Source organism: Salvia hispanica, chromosome 4, assembly GCF_023119035.1.
Source record: "Salvia hispanica cultivar TCC Black 2014 chromosome 4, UniMelb_Shisp_WGS_1.0, whole genome shotgun sequence".
NCBI classification, from domain to species: Eukaryota; Viridiplantae; Streptophyta; class Magnoliopsida; order Lamiales; family Lamiaceae; genus Salvia; species Salvia hispanica.
Genome location: NC_062968.1, coordinates 24,206,089 through 24,225,238, shown reverse-complemented (window position 1 = coordinate 24,225,238; position 19,150 = coordinate 24,206,089). Strand labels below are relative to the sequence as shown.

The window sequence follows — 19,150 nt, the reverse complement described above, 5'->3', positions numbered from 1 at the left end:
ATGTAGCATTTTAGTTTAATAATGTAGCATTTTAGTTTAGAAATGTACAGTTTTAGTCTTACAATGTACATTTCTAGTCTAATAATGTACCTCGCCTAATAATGTAGATTTTTAGTATCATAATGTAACAAATCACAGCCATCCAATCTAATGATCCAAGGGCTGTGATTTGTGCTGTGTTTTACGCTAAGATGCTGTAAGGACCCTAACACACCCCTATATATATATATATATATATATATATAGACTTTGTTCATGTAAGACCTGCGACGCTTCGTTTCTCTCATGCACATATTGAGGTGCTTGTCGTCTTCAACCTCACCCGACTGTGTGCGTGTGAGCGTGAGCGTGAGAACTAAACTATGAGGGATAGAGGATCAGATCTACTTGAATATAATCTGGCTGAGACTTTTGTCTCTGTGCCTTTTGATCTGTGCGTGAGAGAGTTATTCAGGGTTTCTTTGTGAGAGTTGTCAGTTGAACTTTAAGTCCGTTGTTCGGAGCTTCTTTGTGAAGTTACCCCGGTGGTTGGTGACTGGGTCAAGGTTTTCGGTGGTCACGAGGAAGATTTGTGTCGCTCCTTGCTTTCTCAAATGCGATTGTTCGGTAAAAGAGTGATTCGAGAGAACTGTGGCCGTGCAAATTTGAGCATTCGATATCGTCTTTTATCTTGTCTTTTTTGTACTCCCTATGGCCACGATTATGTTTCCAACTTTGACCCAACACGAGTTTCAAGAAGTATAGAGAAAAATGAGTAGAAAATGTTAATCAAATGTGAGTTCTACTTTTATAGGAGTAATATAGAGTGAAATGAGATAGTTGAATATGATGTCTATTATTAAAAATAGTAAAAGTGTGTTAGCTGACAATTAATAAGCGACATCCCAAAATTGAAGATCGAGACAAAAATTGGCAAACGGAGGGAGTATACTGTTTTGTAAGTTCTTAGATCTGTATTATTTTCTGGTAGATCTAACATTCTTGTATTCTTCTTATAAATTTTTGTATATAAATCTTTTGCCGATAACAATTGATATGTCGATCGTGAGGCTGATCACCCACAATTAAACAAAAGGTGGTCTTGGTAATAAAGTGAAATATAAATATCTGAAGGACAATTTGCAAGTATATTCTTAAATTTCTGTTAAATTCTGATTTTGTATATCGGACTTAAAATGCGTTTCTAGATATTCTGATTTTTGCAATCAAACTACTGATTTGATCGAATTTGCTATCAACCAAGATTTCAATGTTGATATAATTTGACGACTTACTCACGTAATATTATCAGACACCGACCAAATTACACATTTTTGGCAGTGAAACAATATTGTATTAAAAAATTAAATAATTTCATATTTTAAAATTATGATATATTAAGTGTTGTTAGCACCAAAATCTTGATTAATTGCAAAATCAGAATAAATTAATAATTTGATGTAAAACAAAGAATTTGGGGCAAGTTAATTAATTTGTAGGCAAATATCCCATATCTAAATTGCCCTTGTTATATTTTGTTCTTCCGAGTATGATTTTCTTTAACTTTTGAAAGTTTTTTAACCAAATAGTTATAAGATGATATAAAATTAACATTATTGTCCTAGAGAAAATCCGGAGTTTTGAACCATATGTCATATTTCTTGATTATGTAAAAGTAAACAAAGTCGGAAAGATGAAAGGAACTAGTAGGAGAATATGAATCAGTCGTAGTTTGAGAAAAACAAAACGACCTTGACTTATAATTTTCAAAGAAATTAATTTTCAAAATGAAATGTGTCCGGATTTTTTTTTCGGAAGACTGAGACATACGTAACATATCTCTAAGGAGAGAGATTCAGTTTAGAACTATCTTGAAATGAGAACTTATCAATTGAAACACAAATTGTCTATTACTAATATAGTTTGTGATGTCAACTGATATATATTGTACTGCGAGTTAATAAGTTATGAAAGTTTTTAATATCTCTAGATATTATAAATATACTATCATAGCTAACATTTAGAGTTGTAATGTACTCCATATTAATGTATAGATTAAATATCTTATGTTCATGATGGTGTGATCTTCAAAATTTGTGTTGTAATTACAAATAATTAATTTCAAGTTTTATCGAATGCTTGTTTGGTTTACTGCTTTGGTAATCAGTGAACCCGAATATCCGTAAAAGTTCTGTAAAATCACTTTATAACAATTTCGGATTTGAGTACCAGATTTATTTTGTACTCCCTCCGTCTGCGAATGGGAGTCCCGTTTTTCCGCGAATAGGAGTCCCGGTTCACTTTTACCATAAATGGTAATAGGGTCTCACCTTCCACTAACTCATTTCACTCACATTTCATTTAAAACTAATATATACAAGTGGGACCCATATTCCACTAACTTTTTTCCACTCACTTTTCTTAACATTTCTTAAAACTCGTGCCGCCCATGAATGAGACTCCTAATGGCGGACGGAGGGAGTAATGCTTATCTAAATTGTACCAATTGACAATCATAAAATCTTATTTCATGGCTTTTAATACAAATCATAAAATCACAACTCACTAATTTGTAGAGTTCAATGTTGGACTTTAAATTTAAATCTCAATTTTTACTTAAATCATTGAATTTGTGTCTTAGCAAAGAAGCCTTGTGGGCCGATTGGCCCAATATGTGCATGCGACTGAGCCCAATGGGCCTGGCCTTATATCTTTGCTTTCTTTTATGAATTCATATAATTAATTTTATACACAATCCCCATTTTATAACTACCCAGTTAGTAAAATTTGTAAATGCATAAGGCCTATTATTTCGTCATCAGTTAAAATTATGGAGAGTTCCTGTTTGATAAAATGCCCCAACCAAACTTTTGCTCTTTTCATTCTTTATTTGCTCAGAATTTGTTATCGACAATAAATATGGAAAGTTGATGCAAGGTTGCTAAACTAGGAGAAAAAGAAAACAACATTACACCATGTAATTTGAGAGTGCAGAGATAATGCATTGTTAATCGGTGAAGAAGCAATGCGTCGTTGCAGGTTTGTATTCTGCAAATTTATTTCATCGTAGGTTCAAATTGAATAAGGAATGCTTTGTATTCTGCTGATTTTCGTCGTAATTTCAATTTATGGACAGTTCCTGTTTGATAAAATGTCCAGCCAAACTTTTAGTCTCTTCTTTAACCTCTTTGCTCAAAATTTGTGACCAACAACTTCACTATTATAAATCATACCTATAGAAAGGATATAGTAGTTTCAGCTAAACTGGGAGAAAAGGAAAACAACATTACACTCTAGAATTTGCGAGTAGAGGAAATATAATATAAATTGGTAATCCTATGTAGATGTTGTGAGTCTAATCCACATCCACTCTATCAATCCAAAATATGCATATCTCCACCTCTTCTTCAACACTAATGCTGTGCAAGCCACTGAAAATCCCACAGCATAACCCAAAGACAGCAGCACATAAAACCACTCAACCTCTGCAGCTTCCTCATTCATCTCTTTAATTCCTCCTTCACTGCAGTTGCTTGTCAATGGCAGGCCGCAGAGATGGTTACCGACGAAGCTTGAAGCGTTGAAGCTTTGGAGCTGCGTGCCCTCTGGAATCCTTCCTGTTAAGTTGTTGTAAGACAAGTCGAGATAACCCAAACCAGATATGGATGCAAGGCTTCTGGGAATTCGACCATAAAGGGAGTTTCTTGATAGATCGAGAGATTCCAACTGCTTCATTTCTCCAATATTCTTGGGGATCAAACCGGTCAGCTGATTCCCCGACAAGTTTAAGGATCCCAACTCCGACAAACTTGTTAACTCATTTGGGATTTCTCCGGACAGACTGTTCACTGAAAGGTCGATGCTGGTAACCAAGGGAAGAATGTTGTCGAACTCCAGTTTACCGCCTTTTTTCACTACCAGCGCGCTCTCTCTGAACCCTCCCGCACTGAAAACGGAGTAAGAGTACCATAATTTCTCATTTCCATACAGTGTGTATAGATCTGACAAACTCCTCTTCATAACCATTGCAGTAAAATCATGAATACACCTCGGTATTACGCCTGAAAGTTTATTGTTGGCGAGATCCAATATCTGCAGATAGCTCAGCTGGCATATCTCTGAAGGTATCTGACCACTCATGTTGTTCGAGCGCAGTATCAGAATCCTCAACCCGACTAGGCTTGTTCCTATTCACACAGGTATGTTCCCTTCAAGGTTGTTATCTGCAAGCCCAATCTTCACCAGCTTAATGCGGTTATGCATTGCAAAAGGTATCTCCCCAGAGAACCTATTGTTTTGAAGATTCAAAGATTCCAGATTTGCAAGAAATGCAATAGAAGTAGGAATGCTTCCATGCATTTGGTTATTGCGTAGGCTCAGATATCTCAAAGAAGGCCATTTGTTCCAACAATCTGGCAGTTCCCCACTTAATAGATTCTCTCCCAGATGAAGAATCTCCAACGAATATGTTGGATATGTCTCATCACATAGAAAGTGGGCTAGGCCTCCGGAGAATGAATTATTGGACAGATCAAGCTCCTTTAAAGCATCTCCAACTCGAGGCAATGGGCCTTCGAATTTGTTAGAACTCAAGTATATACACAGAGCAACGCCACTGAGATCTGGGAGCTCTCCTTGAAGATGGTTATGGGAGAGATTCAAGGTCTGAGTATCCCAAAACCAGCTTGGAATACTACCTGAGATTCCAGTACCAGCCAGATCCAGATACTTCGAGAGATTCTTCTGCTTCTCAAGCCATGAAGGAATCTTGGAGCCAGAGCCTAAGCTCCATGATCCTAGTCCAAGAACAATAAGTTGGAAGGGGGGAATCCAACTTTTGCTTACATTCAAACTCAACTGATTGTTAGAAGCTGAGAAAATCTCGAGTTTAGTGAGATTTGCAAAGAGAGTTTCAGTCACTACTCCTTCAAGCTTGTTATCAAAGATATAAAATCCTTTAAGATTACAAAGTTGGCCCAAACCATGAGGAAGGTTTTGTGTTAGTTTGTTATAACCTAAGCCCAAAACTTTCAAAGATGACAACTTTCCCATGCTGGCTGGAATTGGACCAGTTAATAAATTCTTGTTGAGATTAAGATATTCAAGTCTCTTAAACTCTCCTAGTTGATCTATCAACTGACCAGAGATTTGATTAAACCTTAAATCTAGGACTTCCAATGCCTCCAAGAAGCACTTCGACATATTTCCAAATAAATCAGATATATTTCCTTGGAAATTATTGTTGGATAAGGACAACCTTCTTGTTCTGCACAAGTTATTAAATCCTGCTGGAACTGCACCAGTAAGGAAGTTGAAATCCAAAACAACAGACTCCAAATCTATACAAGAATAGAGCCAACTTGGAACTGTGGAGTTTAAAAAATTGAAAGAGAGATCAATATACTTGGTGGCATTACTGTTAGCAGGAATTGGACCTATGAAAGAGTTGTTCCTTAGATCAAGAAAATGAAGATTGTGATACCCAAATATCCATTTTGGGACCTCGATGGAATGGAAGTTGTTGGATGAGAGATCGAGAAGAGTTAATGAAGTGATGTTGATATAACTCAGAGAAGATATGTAACCAAGACTGCAATTTTGAAAATGAAGCTGTTGCAAAGAAGGGAGTGTATTGATCACCTGCACCCAATCTGTAGCTCTGCTGAGGTTCACAAAGTTCATATTGAGATGCTCGAGTCCAGAAAGCCGCGATAATCATTCGAGATTATCAACTCGTAGAAGGTTCAGAAAGCTTACATGAGCAGCAAATTCCATGTCTGGATAACCACCAAAATCTTTGCTGTGATAGTAGTTGTTGTGACCAGCAGGCACGATATTGTAGTTGTTGTAACCAGCAGGCACGATGTTTGGAAATCCGGCCATATCTAGAGTGTGTAGGTATGAAAGGTTTCCGATGGTATGGGGAATCACACCATAAAATCCAGCAAAAGAGAGGTTGAAAAGCTCGAGCTGTGTGAATGATCCAAAAAAGGAAGGGTTTGTTTGTTTGAAGTTGTTGAGACTCAAGTCAAGATGAGTCAAGTGTTTGAGATTGAGCAAAGATGAATTGATTTGGCCTCTCAAACTCAAACTGCGGAGATTGAGTTGGTGAACATGGCCAGTTGAGTTGTTGCAAACTACACCTTTCCATTTGCAACAGTTGACATCGTTATCATCATCCCATGAAGAGAGTTGATGGTAGGGATCTTGCAAGGAGCGCTTGAAACTTAGGAGGGACTGTTTTTCAATTTGTGGGCACAAAATAGAGTTGCATTTGCATAGTTTGAAAGTAATAGGGAAGAAAATTAGGAAGAAAGATAGAGTTGCAATGCTCATCTTTGTTGTGTTATGGCAAGGAAGGTTAGGAATGTATATATAGACGTTGTGCATATACCTTTTTATTTCCTTGCTCTTATCATGCTAATCATTTTAATGCTAGGATAATTTACAAGGGTGTGAATCAGCCAGAGTATTATTCATTAGCTATTATTGAGTCTGCCTCGAATCTATTTGTAAATGAAACAAACAAGTTATCTAACATTATTGTATTTAGTAAATCCACATGTCATTGGTTTTAAGTTAAACCTCACGAACTCCTAACATGATATCAGAGTGGATCACCCGCTAATACCCCAAGATATATTCAGTCCAAAATATTCCTGGATGATGACCAGTGAAGGGTTGGCCAAGGAGGACAATAACCGGTGAAGGGTCGGCCAAGGAGGAACATGAGCGACGGTTTTGAGTATTTTAAGGTTAGGTTTACGAAACTTGCGATGAAAGTAAAAGCGAAGAAGATATCAATTCTAATTCTTTCTTATTGAATATTGTGTAATAATTGAATTAGAAGTATTTATATGACTAGGCGGTTCGACTCGTAATACGATCCGACAAAGAACTGTTAAGAAAACTCAGAAAGGGGCTTTAATTGTGTTAGACTCAAAAGGAAATAAAATACATAAAAGAATAAAGGGATCTAGCACACAATAATATGGAACTTTCGAAAAAGTTAGTTTTCCCCACGAACTTTAAAATTGACAAATAATATCACGAACTTTACCCCGAGTTTGTTATTTCCCACCAACGAAAAAATTCTAGCAAATAATATTATGATACGTATTTTTTTTTCATAATTTCTCGACAACAACTTCGAAAGCTTCAAGTTTTTCAATCTTTGAAGATAGTTTTTCTTGAAGCATACCCTCCAAAATTGTCTTCGGTCTATTAATATAGCTGGAATTTTTTCATTGGGGGAAATAAAAAACCTGATGTAAAGTTTGTGATATTATTTGCCAATTTCAAAATTTGTGGAAAAAACCAAACTTTTTGAAAATCACGACATCTCTTTGGGGGGCCACGCTTTCTCGGTGGCCGTTCTGAGTTCGACGGCGCATTGCGGGCGATCCCTATCGCTTCGGTATCAACTCCTCCCGGGTTAGCAACAGCCTTGTCCTCAAGGCGAACATTTGGAAAATGACTCGGTATGCTCTCAGGCCTCAGCTGGTTCCAAGTGCTCTTATCTTCGGCGCTATCAGGCCAGTACAATAGTTACATTATTCCCTTCGGCTAGCTGTGGCTCGGACCGGACTAGCCATCGCCTCTCGCGGCAGTGTTGTGACGCTCGGAGGGGAAGTTCCTTCTACAAATGGTCGAAGGAGATTGACATGAAAAACGTTGTGTATGCATTTTAAATTTAGAGGATTTTATTGCAAATTAGACAAAAATTTTAAGTGTTTCGATAATATTCAACCTTTTGCTTTGTAGCAAATTTTTCCATTCAATTTTTTCCACAAATTTGAAATAGAGAATAAAATATAATCACGAAGACTCTCCCATTGTCATTCTTTTTCAGAAGTCGTCATTAGGTGGAGAAATATAACTCCAAACTACCGTGTGTTGATTGAAATATGTTTACTTTTTATCCCTATAAAATCAAGATAAGAAATAATATGATGATTTATGAATTTATTATTTAAGGTGAGAATCATATTTTTGAACGATGATACATCATGTATTCTTTTTTATCTATAAGTAGAGAAATATTGAAGTATGTTTACTTCTTATGAGATTGATGAATAAAATATAAATATCTAAATTGCTTTTGTTCATGACATATTGTGTTTTTTAACTCTAAATTGAGAGTACAAAGTTTTTTAACCAAATAAATAATCTAAAACTACAACACTCTTCCTTATATTTTATTTTTACATCTTCCTTAAATATGAATTTATACCTAAATACCACGTACGCTCAAATCAATTAAATAAAATGAAAGTGTGGTAGGTAGGTCTAGTGGTAATGTGGTTTAAACGTAAGGTTAAAGCATTCATATTCGACCAAATTAAATAATGAAATGATAGTGTGCGTGTGTTAGCCTAATAATACAAAACATAATGCCAAAGGATTCAAACTTGAGTTTACATGATCTTTAAATTTCTACTTATTTATAATAAAACAATGTAATGGTGGATGATTAATTTGTATCCTAAATACTTTATAGAAATGTAAGTAAGTAAAAGTATTTCTTCTAATCACATAAGATGTCACACTTTCATTTTTAATTTTCACACACAAATTTGTTATATTTCCTTATTTTTCTCTCACTTAATATACAAAATAACGTCTATTTAAATTTCGTATCATTACCTACCACGATACAAGTCAAAGTTGACATAAAAGATGAGTAAAAAAGACTGCCACTACCTAGACTTGGACTTATCACAGAACTTCATTTTCAATTTGACATAAAAAATTATTTGAATGACTCGTAAATGTCTCTAGATGCTACTACTATCCACTTTCAACAATTTGAACGGCCGACCTCTCGTTGGGACCCTCCCCAACGTTATCAAACCCATGTTCCGGGTTACGATATCCCTTGATTTTAAAGTAGTGTAATTAATAATTATATTAGTACAGAAATTGAAGGATAGTAATTAATTTCGTCAGTCAAGTCAATTATTGGACTTGTTTTGAGTATAAGCTTTTACCTTTTTTTAGTCAGTTTTCAATAAATGAAGATAGTATTAGAAGTACTTAAATTATTAGTGGAGTAATATTAACAGAGAACTTGAAAATCGTTAATATTAAGGGCTCGTTTGTTTGACATGTTGGTCTAACATGTGTTAGCATATTGTAAACACTATATTTGTGTTTTCTAAATTATATAGTTATCACCTATTGTTGTTTGTTTGTCAATGTACGAAGCTGATGTTAGTAATTCTTGTGTTTGGTATGGCACACTCAAATGTGTGATACAAATATACATTCCCAAAAATAACCTCACAAATTAATTATAAATCCAGAATTACCCTCATAAAACCTATTTGCCGCGCCCCAAATTTTGATTTCGCGCCTCCCCTTTTCGCTTTTGCTCAAATTGATAAGTTGAACCAAAAATTATCATTCTTCCATCCACGCTGCAGCCTGCGACGATTCCCCGCAGGAGGAAGATCTTCCACCGAAGTTAAAGCCGAGCTGGTCATCGATTTCTGCTATCTGTGGTAGGTTTGCCTATCATCTATTTCTCTGCAACTAGCGACCAGATCCGAAAACTGAATGAAAAACCTTAACAAGATTTGTAGTAGTTTTTTACAGTGGAAATTCCTTCGACAATATTGTGTGTGTGAATATCTGAATTTGTCAAACACGAACAAGCTTCAATTTATAAGGTAGTTGTTGTTTGACATTTAATTTGTGTTGGTCCCTTCGTCATTTTTTGGTTGTGCGAACGTTGGATAACAGTTTGTTGATTAGGGATTCATTATTTCAATGGGTTCGTCATTTTTTGTTGGGCAAAATTGACCACATAATTTCTGGATAACAATTTCATGATTACAGAGTAGTTGATTCAATGGGCTTTTGTGGTAGTTGTTGGAATAACACTAATATTTATCAGTTTGTGAAGGTTGTTCCTATGGGATCCCAACAATTGAGCGGAAATGAAACCAACGAGAATCCATTGGCAGCTGGTAATCTCTCTAGTAAAGTTCATTCATTCTTCTTGGAGTAGTTTTACACTGCCTTAACAATTGACAATAAGAATTTGTATTTTTGTAGTTGACCCTGATGTTCCCGCGGGCAGAGGGTCTTTAGTAGATAGGTCAAGGCGTGTCTGGACACAACGTGAGGAGGAGATCCTTTTGGAAACTATGAAGGAGCTGACGGCAGCCGGATGGAAATCCGACAATGGCTTCCGTGCAGGATATTTAACCCGAGCAAAGGAGGCAATTAAGCGTGAATTCCCAAAGACCGACATATGTGTTCACCCTCACATAAAGTTCAAGATCAGTGCTTGGAAGAAGAACTACTACTCGCTAATGCAGATACTTGATCGCAGTGGCGTTGGTTTCAATAACGATGGTAACTACAAAATAGATATCGACGATGAACAATGGGCTCAAGTCGTGCAGGTTGTGCTTTACATATTGTTTTGGAGTTATGCTCATTTATATTTCAGCACTACATCTCAAGCTTTTTATTATTTTGCTATGGCAGAAAGACATCACTACTCCTGACGATTAATTATTATATATTTGTGTAGTACTGCTTAATATGTTTTGTAAGTCAAAATTGTTGGTGGAATATATTCTAGTGGAATGGCAATACATCATAAACAACAAGTCATTAATATATTGTTTTGGTCCCTCAACAAGTACTCCATAATTATTTGAATTTATCCGCAAATCCTTCTATGGTGCCGTTTTGCGAGAGGTTGGGAGAGGGCTCCAAGAAGCACATGACGAACCTGCGGCTGAAGACCCGAACACCTTCTTCGTTGGGATAACGCGACTAGGTGACTTTGAGGATGACAAGTGGTTGAAGTAGTTTAATTAAATAGGGAACATAAATTTGAAGTAACAATTCACTTGAACCTCATTAAATATTTGAAAACCGGTCGAATTAATGATTCATAAAGGCATATTAAATCCTACAGTCAAATATTTAATCCTTCATTACAAACCATATCTTGTTCGAAAAAGAAGTTCCACACACACAAAGTAAAAGGATTTGCCGCCTACACTAAAGCGCAACGTTCACCCGTTCATTCATTGACTCCACATCGCAGCAGCTAAATCATCCCTCTTCTTATTCCACAATGCTGATGGTGATACCACATTGATCGTAGGCACTATTGGATCATCGTTGTCACTCTCGTAGCCAGCATTTGGTTGTTCGACTTCCTCACAAGTCGTGCAATGGAACAAACCTTAAATCACTTCCATCTTGAGTCAGTGCATTCATCATCAACCGGGTCAGGTTTCACTAAAAACAACTCGTGCAAAGTAAGGACACCACGGAGAACAATATGTATGTATTTAGACACTGTTTGGGAAGAACGCATGAAATCGTAGCCAACTATCCGGGTCTTTTTGTGGTGGGACAGAATGCATAAGAACATAGCAACCTGTTCTTCTACGGTTACAAATTTCTGATCTATCAATCCAACTCGGTTGCGCAAAAGTCGACATAATTTACCGAATGTGTTTCTGTCCATCCGTAAATTGTCTATGCATGATCGATCAGTGACACAGACCAGCTTGTCTAACTGCTTCACATGGGCTGGAATTGACTCGATCAATTCTTCTCTTGTATGCCTACCACCACGCTTCCTTTTACGGGGAGTATGTCCAATCATAGTGAGTAGCATGCTTACCAGGAGGAGATTGATTCGATGATTTCTTAGTATTTCCTCAAGCATAATCAAAACCGTAGTCGGGTCCTCACACTTCCGGAGATCCTATATGGAGTAAATCAAAGTAAATCTCAGTAACACAAAATCTGGCAATAATGCAGCTACAATTAAGAACCACCACAGAAGCACAAATACAAATATACATCATGACAAGACCTCACATCCTATATGGATTAAATCACTAAAACAAAATCTGGCAGCATTGCAGCTACAAACAAGAACCACCGCAACACAAGCACAAATTCAAATAGGCATCATCACAAGTCCTCACACTTCCGGAGTTACTATATGGATTAAATCAAAGTAACCCTTAATAAAACACAAAGTGACAGCAATGCAGCTACAAACTAGAACCAACACAAAAGCACAAATTGAATACATCTTCATAATTAAAGTCAGTTAAGGTAGAAACCAACAGATAGCCAAAGGAAAGGTATTCAGTACTCTCAACTATAAAATCGATGTTGCTCTGTCTTAAAACCTACGGCAATTCAGCTTGCCCAACATCTCAACTCAACCAATGAAATAAAAAAAACATACCCAAAATTTTGAACATTTCAGTAACATATAACAGAGTTTTCCACAATAATTATTGAGCAACACAAATCATTAGCATATCAATTCGGTTACAAATTGAAGATGTAAATATTTGTCGGAGTTCAAAAAAACTTGACCTCCTGCATTTGATTGTGCTCGGCCATGAGTCGTAGGCGATACCCGGTGCAAGTGCAATTGGAATCAAGCTCGAAATAAGTGCGAACGCGACCGAATCTTCAATTCGCTGCACAATTTAACGACAATAGAAGCCGCCCGACTAGATCTTCAAAGGATGAACACGGTACGAACCGATATTAACGACCAAGGCACAACACCGAATTCCCCAAATATGACCGCCGATTTTGAAATCGTTTGTTGTTTTGCGAAATGGGTGCTCCAGAATTGAATTTGAGTAGATGAAATTGGTAGTGATTGAATTAATGGTGGGGCTATTTTAGTCAATTGAAGGAGAGAGGTTGTATCTTCTTTTTAAAGATAAAGCTCAATCGCAGTCTTCGGCGGTGACAGAGTTAGCAGCGATTTTGAAATAACAAGCACCGAAACATTCGGGTTGTGAGTTTCAATACCGGGTCGTGTGGAAGACTAACACGACAATCAAACACTGATATTAGGGTAGATAATGGGCTATAACTACCCCTTAACATGTCAAACAAACAAGCCCTAATAATATATTACAAACATGGGAACAGTACTTAATGTGGGAGTTTTTTGCTCAAGAAATCAAAGAGGAAGCATATTTTTTGAAATTTCTCTACATCTAAACACCAAAGGTATGATTTTCTCCTCTAATCTTCATTCTCCGTGGATGTATTGTGAAATTTTGTAGTGGGTATGAAGTTATTTGCACTCATGAGTTGGATGTGAAATTCATGTTTTTGTGTGAAATTGAATTGCTTGTGGTATTGTTGATTGAGTATTTGTTACATAATGGGGGAATATTATGATTTTGTGAGCTTTAGGGATTGAGTTTATCTCCCTTTTGATGAATGTGCAAAGAAAGGGCATAGGGATTGAGTCTATCTCCCTAATTTGATTGAATTGTGATATATAGGTTTTAGAAATTGAGTCTATCTTTCTAAAATCCTACATGCTTGCTCGCCCTATATGCCTTGCTTGGTGTTAGTGCTTCTAATGTTAGGAATTGAGTCTATCTTCCTAATTTCATCTTATCTTGCCTACAATTGTTCAAATTTTATTATGGACTAAAGTTTGGGGGAGTTGGCTGCTTGTTGTGGTTTATTTCAGGTACATCTAATATGGTCAACTTTGCTAACCCCCGAAATGTGAACGTCACCTTAAGAGGCAAGGAGGAGAAGGCAAGATGGGCAGCTCTTGCACCGTTTGATAGTATGTCGTCCCAGTACCCAGTCATCGACTTGATCACAGATATGGGCATTCAAACATCTTGGGAAGCCCTCTTGGAAGCGGGCCACCTCAACTTCCTATTTGCACATTGTTATGGATCATACAAGGTCTTAACTTTGGAGCTCATGTCCACTCTCCAATTGAACTATATCAATAAAGCCTTGGCCTCTATCACCTTCCGCTTGGACAATGTCGAGCACACACTCATGTTGGCGGAATTCAATTCCATCTTCCATTTGCTCGACGAGAATGAGAAAGGGTACATTGAAGAGCCCCAAGACTATGACATGAATGATTTCTGGGGCCGCATTACACTGGATGAGGCCACGTCCAGCCAGGGCCCTATTTATGCTCCATCCCGCGCTAAGTTAAACTCCATTCGGAATCCGGTACTGAGGTACATGGCCAAGGCCTTAGTATGCTTCCCGTTCGCTCACAAGGAACTGGGCAGCATTTCTTCTGATGTAGTATTCATTCTATGGGGCATCTTGGCCCACCGGAGGATCAATACCGGCTATTACATGATTAAGCATCTTGAGAGACAAGCAAAGAAGAAGAGTGGGAAACTATGTTGTGTGGGTGTGGTCACCCGCCTGGCCCTCCATTTTCAGGTCGATGTGGAGGAGCGGACTCCAGATTCGGGGCCAATGTCCATTGATTGGGATTTTCTGAAGAAGTCGGGTATGATCACGGTGGACAGTAGGGGCACCGGGTACTTCATCCTAGGCCCGAAGACAATTTTCCGATTCCCCGCTTACTACTGTCGGGGGGTGGACTTATCAGGATAATTGGAAGATGAACTTCGATGCCCATTTGGCAAAAATTGAGAGTGATCCTCCCCAGGGCGACGGTCAGCGACCTATGCGTGTAGGCGCCCATCTACTCCAACACCCAGAGATCCCCGATGAACCCGTGAGAGGTAGAAGTAGGGGCTCCCCGTGCCTGTATCCGAGTAGGATGCAATGTACCCTTGGAGTACAAACACCGGGGAGTTGGTCGAGATCACCCCCGACTTTATTCATGCCCCCTACGTGATTGTCCTCATCCATTATATGGAGTATTCAATTACTATTACTAATTAGTGGGATTTATTATTAGTAATTAAGTTAGAGTAAAAAATGTGGACATCTCCGATTATCTATTTATTCACCCGCCTCTTTCTCGCCTTTCTTGGCGAAATTGCCATTTTATTATTTTCTCTCATTTTTATTCTCTATTTTGTTCCCAAAATAAAAGAATCACAATGAAAATATTTATCGGTCGTGATCAATGCATTAATTGAACAATAAAGGAAGGGCATAATAGTAAAGGTACACCCAATTAAATTAAATACCACCATAATTTCATTTAAACTGAACAATGGGAAATGTGTAGATTTGAAATGGGTCATAATTAATATTTGAAATGGCAAAGGATATAGATTATCAAATGATCAAAAAGGATAAATGTTTATTGAAATTCTCTCGCAATAATGAATTTCAATAGAATTCATTAATCATCAATCAGAATCTATCAATTAGTTATAAAATTTTGGCATATTCAACGAGATCACCTAATTATAAGTGTTTATTGAAAATTCTTATCGCAGACAAAAAGAAAGAGTTCATTATTCTACCCTTTTGGCCTTGTTCTAAACAATCAAGCGACCATTAGATTTGTTCTTAAATTCTTATTCAACTTAAATTCTATGAGTGACAGAAACTAAAAGGTTTATTCTTTTATAGTTTGGTTTTATTTAATTAGATATTCACAATCAAACTCGGTGTACAAATTCAGTTCAGTTCATCTATTAGATTTTTAAACAAGAGTAAGTTTTGCACCATTTTTTCAAGTATTCTAATTATTTTCGTTTTATCGACAATTTATTCAAGTACGCGCATGTGGCCGGAGACATGTTTGACCCTGAAGCTGATGCTGCTTTTCTCATGCTTTTTTACACTCGGCGTTGTTTTCTACATTAATTAAATTTTAATTAAAAAATGATAAACACAGCTACAAATTAACTCCAATTAATATATATCGAAATTGTAAGATAGTGGAATGAAACTAATAAAATAGTCTGTAACCTTTTCTATGTAGCAGACTGATATTTGTGTAAAATATATTTAGACGGTGCTACACGATTGGAACGACGAGGAATGCATAGAGATATTGAGAAAATGAAAGGAGACGATAAAGGTGAAGGTAATTGATCACGAGTACAGCGATGTGCGGCTAGCGTTGGACATGGTGATGTTGGCTCACAAGTCACACTTCAAGGACGGAGAGGACTTTGAAGGACTCATCTGACGAATAGTAGTATATTTTCTGGATCATGTATAAATATAGACTCAAAAAAGCTTTGCTCTAGCAAACAAGTTGAATAGGTATGGTATATCTAATCATGCTACGTTTAAAAATAATAGATACCGTGTTACTAATTAATTATTTCGACCTATATATTCCATCAAAATTTAAGAACCATAAATAAAATGATTGAATCTCAACTCAATGCATATTTTTCATTGGTGTCTGATTATAAGAGGACAGAAACAATTTGATTTTATTTTGTAAAACTTTATGTGCAAATAAACATTTAAGATTGTAATTTGTATCTCCAATATTATTCAATCATGTTTATATATATTATATAGCACTAACTACGCGGCGGATTTAGAATGATGCTTCTTCATTACACGTGGCACTCCATTACTCTCATAAATGGAAATTTACGTTATAAATAAACGTAGTGTATAGTAGTAATTAATTTCCTCCTTTCCATAACTTCGTTCTTATGACTTAACCTCTCAAATCCACAAATCGTCTCATTGTTCTAACTAATCCTTTTTAAACAAAACATTTTCAATCCTTTTGGACATTATTTTTTACTAGTTAAGCAACGATTCGTCACCTCTTTTATTTTGGACCGAGAAAAAAGGTAGCTAGTGAACACTTTAATTTGACTTATTTAATCATTTCTCACACAATAAGACGTGTTTTCAAATAACACAGAAAATAAAAAGAAATAAGTGCCAACAATGGACCGAGGTGATTTTGTCAATGGACACGATGTAACAAGTAACAACCGTATTTTAACACACCCATGATTTTTATTTGTTTGAAGAGTTCGACAAGTTAATTTAATTAGTGCTACTACTTCATCAAATTAATTAGTTAATGAAACAGCTATATATTGGATAGTCGAAGAGTCTAAGCAGTGGGATCTTTCGGCAAGGAAAATGATTAATTAGAGAAATTTTATGAAATACTACTACATACTGTATTTCTTTCTAATTTAAGAAATGGATTATGTTAATTTGGGTAATTTAGCATTGCTCGATGCCAAGTGTATTACTCCACTTATGCATGAACATTAAAGATTGGTGTCAGAATTATCTTTATTAGAAATGCAATTGTTGCCAATTTGCCATGGAGACACTTTCTAAATTCTAATAAATGTGTAATGTAGTCACAAAACAATTAAATCACATATAAGAGTTCAAAATTGCAAGGTATATGGGTTTTTAAATTTAAGTCTAAAAAGTGGAGTACTGATTTAAGCTATCAGCATATATAGGAGATCATCAATATTTTTTCGCAACTTATGTTACATTCGACGGTGATAAAGTTAGGAATTTGACATCGTGTGTATTTTTTGACATTGGAATCGCATGGGTACATCGCTCAACTCCAGAAATACGAGCAGCTTAGTTACGCTAATTAATGCTCAACCATACTGTACGTGCCACTTCGAATTAGGATTTCATGAATTCATTAAAAATAATCCCACGATTGGATGAGTTTGCTACTTATATTTGGATGGAGACTACTAATTTGATTAAGAAAAAGTACTACTCTCTACATCTCATAGATTTTGTCACACTTTGGTCGGACATATATGGATATGAATTTTAAGAAATGTTATAAAAAATGAGTGGAAAAAGTTAGTTTTTTAAGTTCATAAGTAAAATTTAAATTATTTTCATTAGTTTTTTAAGTTCATATATGTAGATTATTGTTGAATGACATCGATATTCAAAATATTATTGTGACGCTCCGCCTTTATCGCGTCATTATATTTTTAGTCGTTATTGAAAAAACATTGAATGTTTAGCCTAATACGTATCATGTTTATTACTACTATATTATAGAATTAATGAAATATATAATAAAGACGACATTCGGCTATAGTTATGGAAATAGCAAATGATAAGGATCACTTCATCGAATGTAAGAGTAGCTTTGACCCGTTCACTTTTCCATTTGTAATTATCAAGAGTATTAAAACTTGGCAGTTGGCAGAAATGAGCAATGCGGACTATAGAAATGAAAATAGGGGTTAGTGCATTTTAGTTTGAGTGAATTATCCATGTTTTCCATGAACGTGGCCCACATTACACATGGATGGATATTTATTTTCTATGTGAAAGGTCAATAAAAACCCTTTCTCTTTTGGGGGATGCCCATCAAAAAAGGGAGGGCATAATAGTAAAGTCCGCACAATTCACGGTTCATTGATCGATACATAAATCAAATACCACCAATTTCAACAGATTTGAAAACCTCTCTATTATCATGTAAACTGAACAATGGAAAATGTGTAGATTTGGGCTATATCTTGCCATTTCTTTTAAGAACGGGTCAGAATATTTGAAATGGCAAAGGATACAGATTATCGAATGATCAAAAAGGATAAATATTTATTGAAATTCTCTCGCAATAATGAATTTCATAGAATTCATTAATCATCAATCAGTTATAAAAATTTAGCATATTCAACGAGATCACCTATTCATAAGTGTTAATTGAAAATTCTTATCGCAGACAAATAGAAGAGTTCATTATTCTACCTACGTACCCTTTTGGTAGCCAACTTCAAAAAGCTTTGGCCGCGATTGTTCTAAAGGCCTGTCAAATCGGGTATCCGCAGATACCCGATTCGAATTTATTTCGGGTATCCAGTCGATTTTGCTTCTTTTTTTTTTTAATATTAATCACACACTTTTAGAAATACAAACTTGAATGTGAGGGAGGCATGCCCTGCATGCAGTAACTAGTAACAATAAACGTAATACTTAATTACTTAAATTTTTAAAAATTGGAGTTAATATATTACTAATACATTATTATTATTTTTAAAACTGTATGACTATGAGCAGTTAAAACTTCTAAATAATCAGGATTGTTCATAAAGTCTTATTCAACTTTATAAGTTCTTCTGTCCGTGTTAACATTTCACGTGGTCAATGCTTCCGTTTCAATTCCCTACACGTGGCACTCTTTGTAAGTCCTACTGGACCTTCAAGGAACTTTTCCTCTTTTGTTGAGCTCTATAATTTAATTTGTATCGACACATGTTAATTAGTTACTTTACTTCCTCCATTCTATAATAATGGAGACGTTTCTTTTCAGCACGAAGATTAAGAATAAAATGGAAAATGAAAAAAGTATAGAGATGCAGAGAGAAAAAATAAGAAAGAAAAAAATAAGTGTGGAAAAATGTGTTGACTTTTATTAAAAAGTGAAATGACTCTATTATTATGGAACAGATGAAGTACAATTCCATAAACAAGA

The 19,150-nt window shown here is 36.0% G+C and overlaps 3 protein-coding genes across 3 annotated transcripts; 1 reads left to right on the top strand and 2 right to left on the bottom strand.

Annotated features, from left to right (window-relative positions):
- Window positions 1-3,315: 3,315 nt before the first annotated feature.
- Window positions 3,316-4,119, bottom strand: LOC125220731 (receptor-like protein EIX2). The gene has a single exon (XM_048122877.1). The coding sequence runs from the start codon at window positions 4,117-4,119 to the stop codon at window positions 3,316-3,318; it is 804 nt and encodes a 267-aa protein (XP_047978834.1).
- A 51-nt stretch (window positions 4,120-4,170) lies between these two features.
- LOC125220729 (receptor-like protein EIX2) lies at window positions 4,171-5,661 on the bottom strand. Its single transcript, XM_048122876.1, has one exon. The coding sequence runs from the start codon at window positions 5,659-5,661 to the stop codon at window positions 4,171-4,173; it is 1,491 nt and encodes a 496-aa protein (XP_047978833.1).
- Window positions 5,662-9,345: 3,684 nt separating this feature from the next.
- On the top strand, window positions 9,346-10,496 carry LOC125220728. Its single transcript, XM_048122875.1, has 3 exons — window positions 9,346-9,482; window positions 9,887-9,950; window positions 10,039-10,496. Exons 2-3 carry the CDS (start codon window positions 9,896-9,898, stop codon window positions 10,494-10,496), a joined length of 513 nt encoding a protein of 170 aa, XP_047978832.1. The 5' UTR covers window positions 9,346-9,482; window positions 9,887-9,895.
- Window positions 10,497-19,150: the final 8,654 nt, after the last annotated feature.

What these genes read in the sequence shown, in the direction of transcription:
- LOC125220731 (XM_048122877.1), bottom strand. Translation starts at nt 4,119, where the DNA reads ATGAGTGGTCAGATACCTTCAGAGATATGCCAGCTGAGCTATCTGCAG.
- LOC125220729 (XM_048122876.1), bottom strand. Translation starts at nt 5,661, where the DNA reads ATGAACTTTGTGAACCTCAGCAGAGCTACAGATTGGGTGCAGGTGATC.
- LOC125220728 (XM_048122875.1), top strand. Translation starts at nt 9,896, where the DNA reads ATGGGATCCCAACAATTGAGCGGAAATGAAACCAACGAGAATCCATTG. An exon ending in CGAGAATCCATTGGCAGCTG is followed by an intron (nt 9,951 to 10,038) that starts GTAATCTCTCTA and finishes GTATTTTTGTAG; the next exon opens with TTGACCCTGATGTTCCCGCG.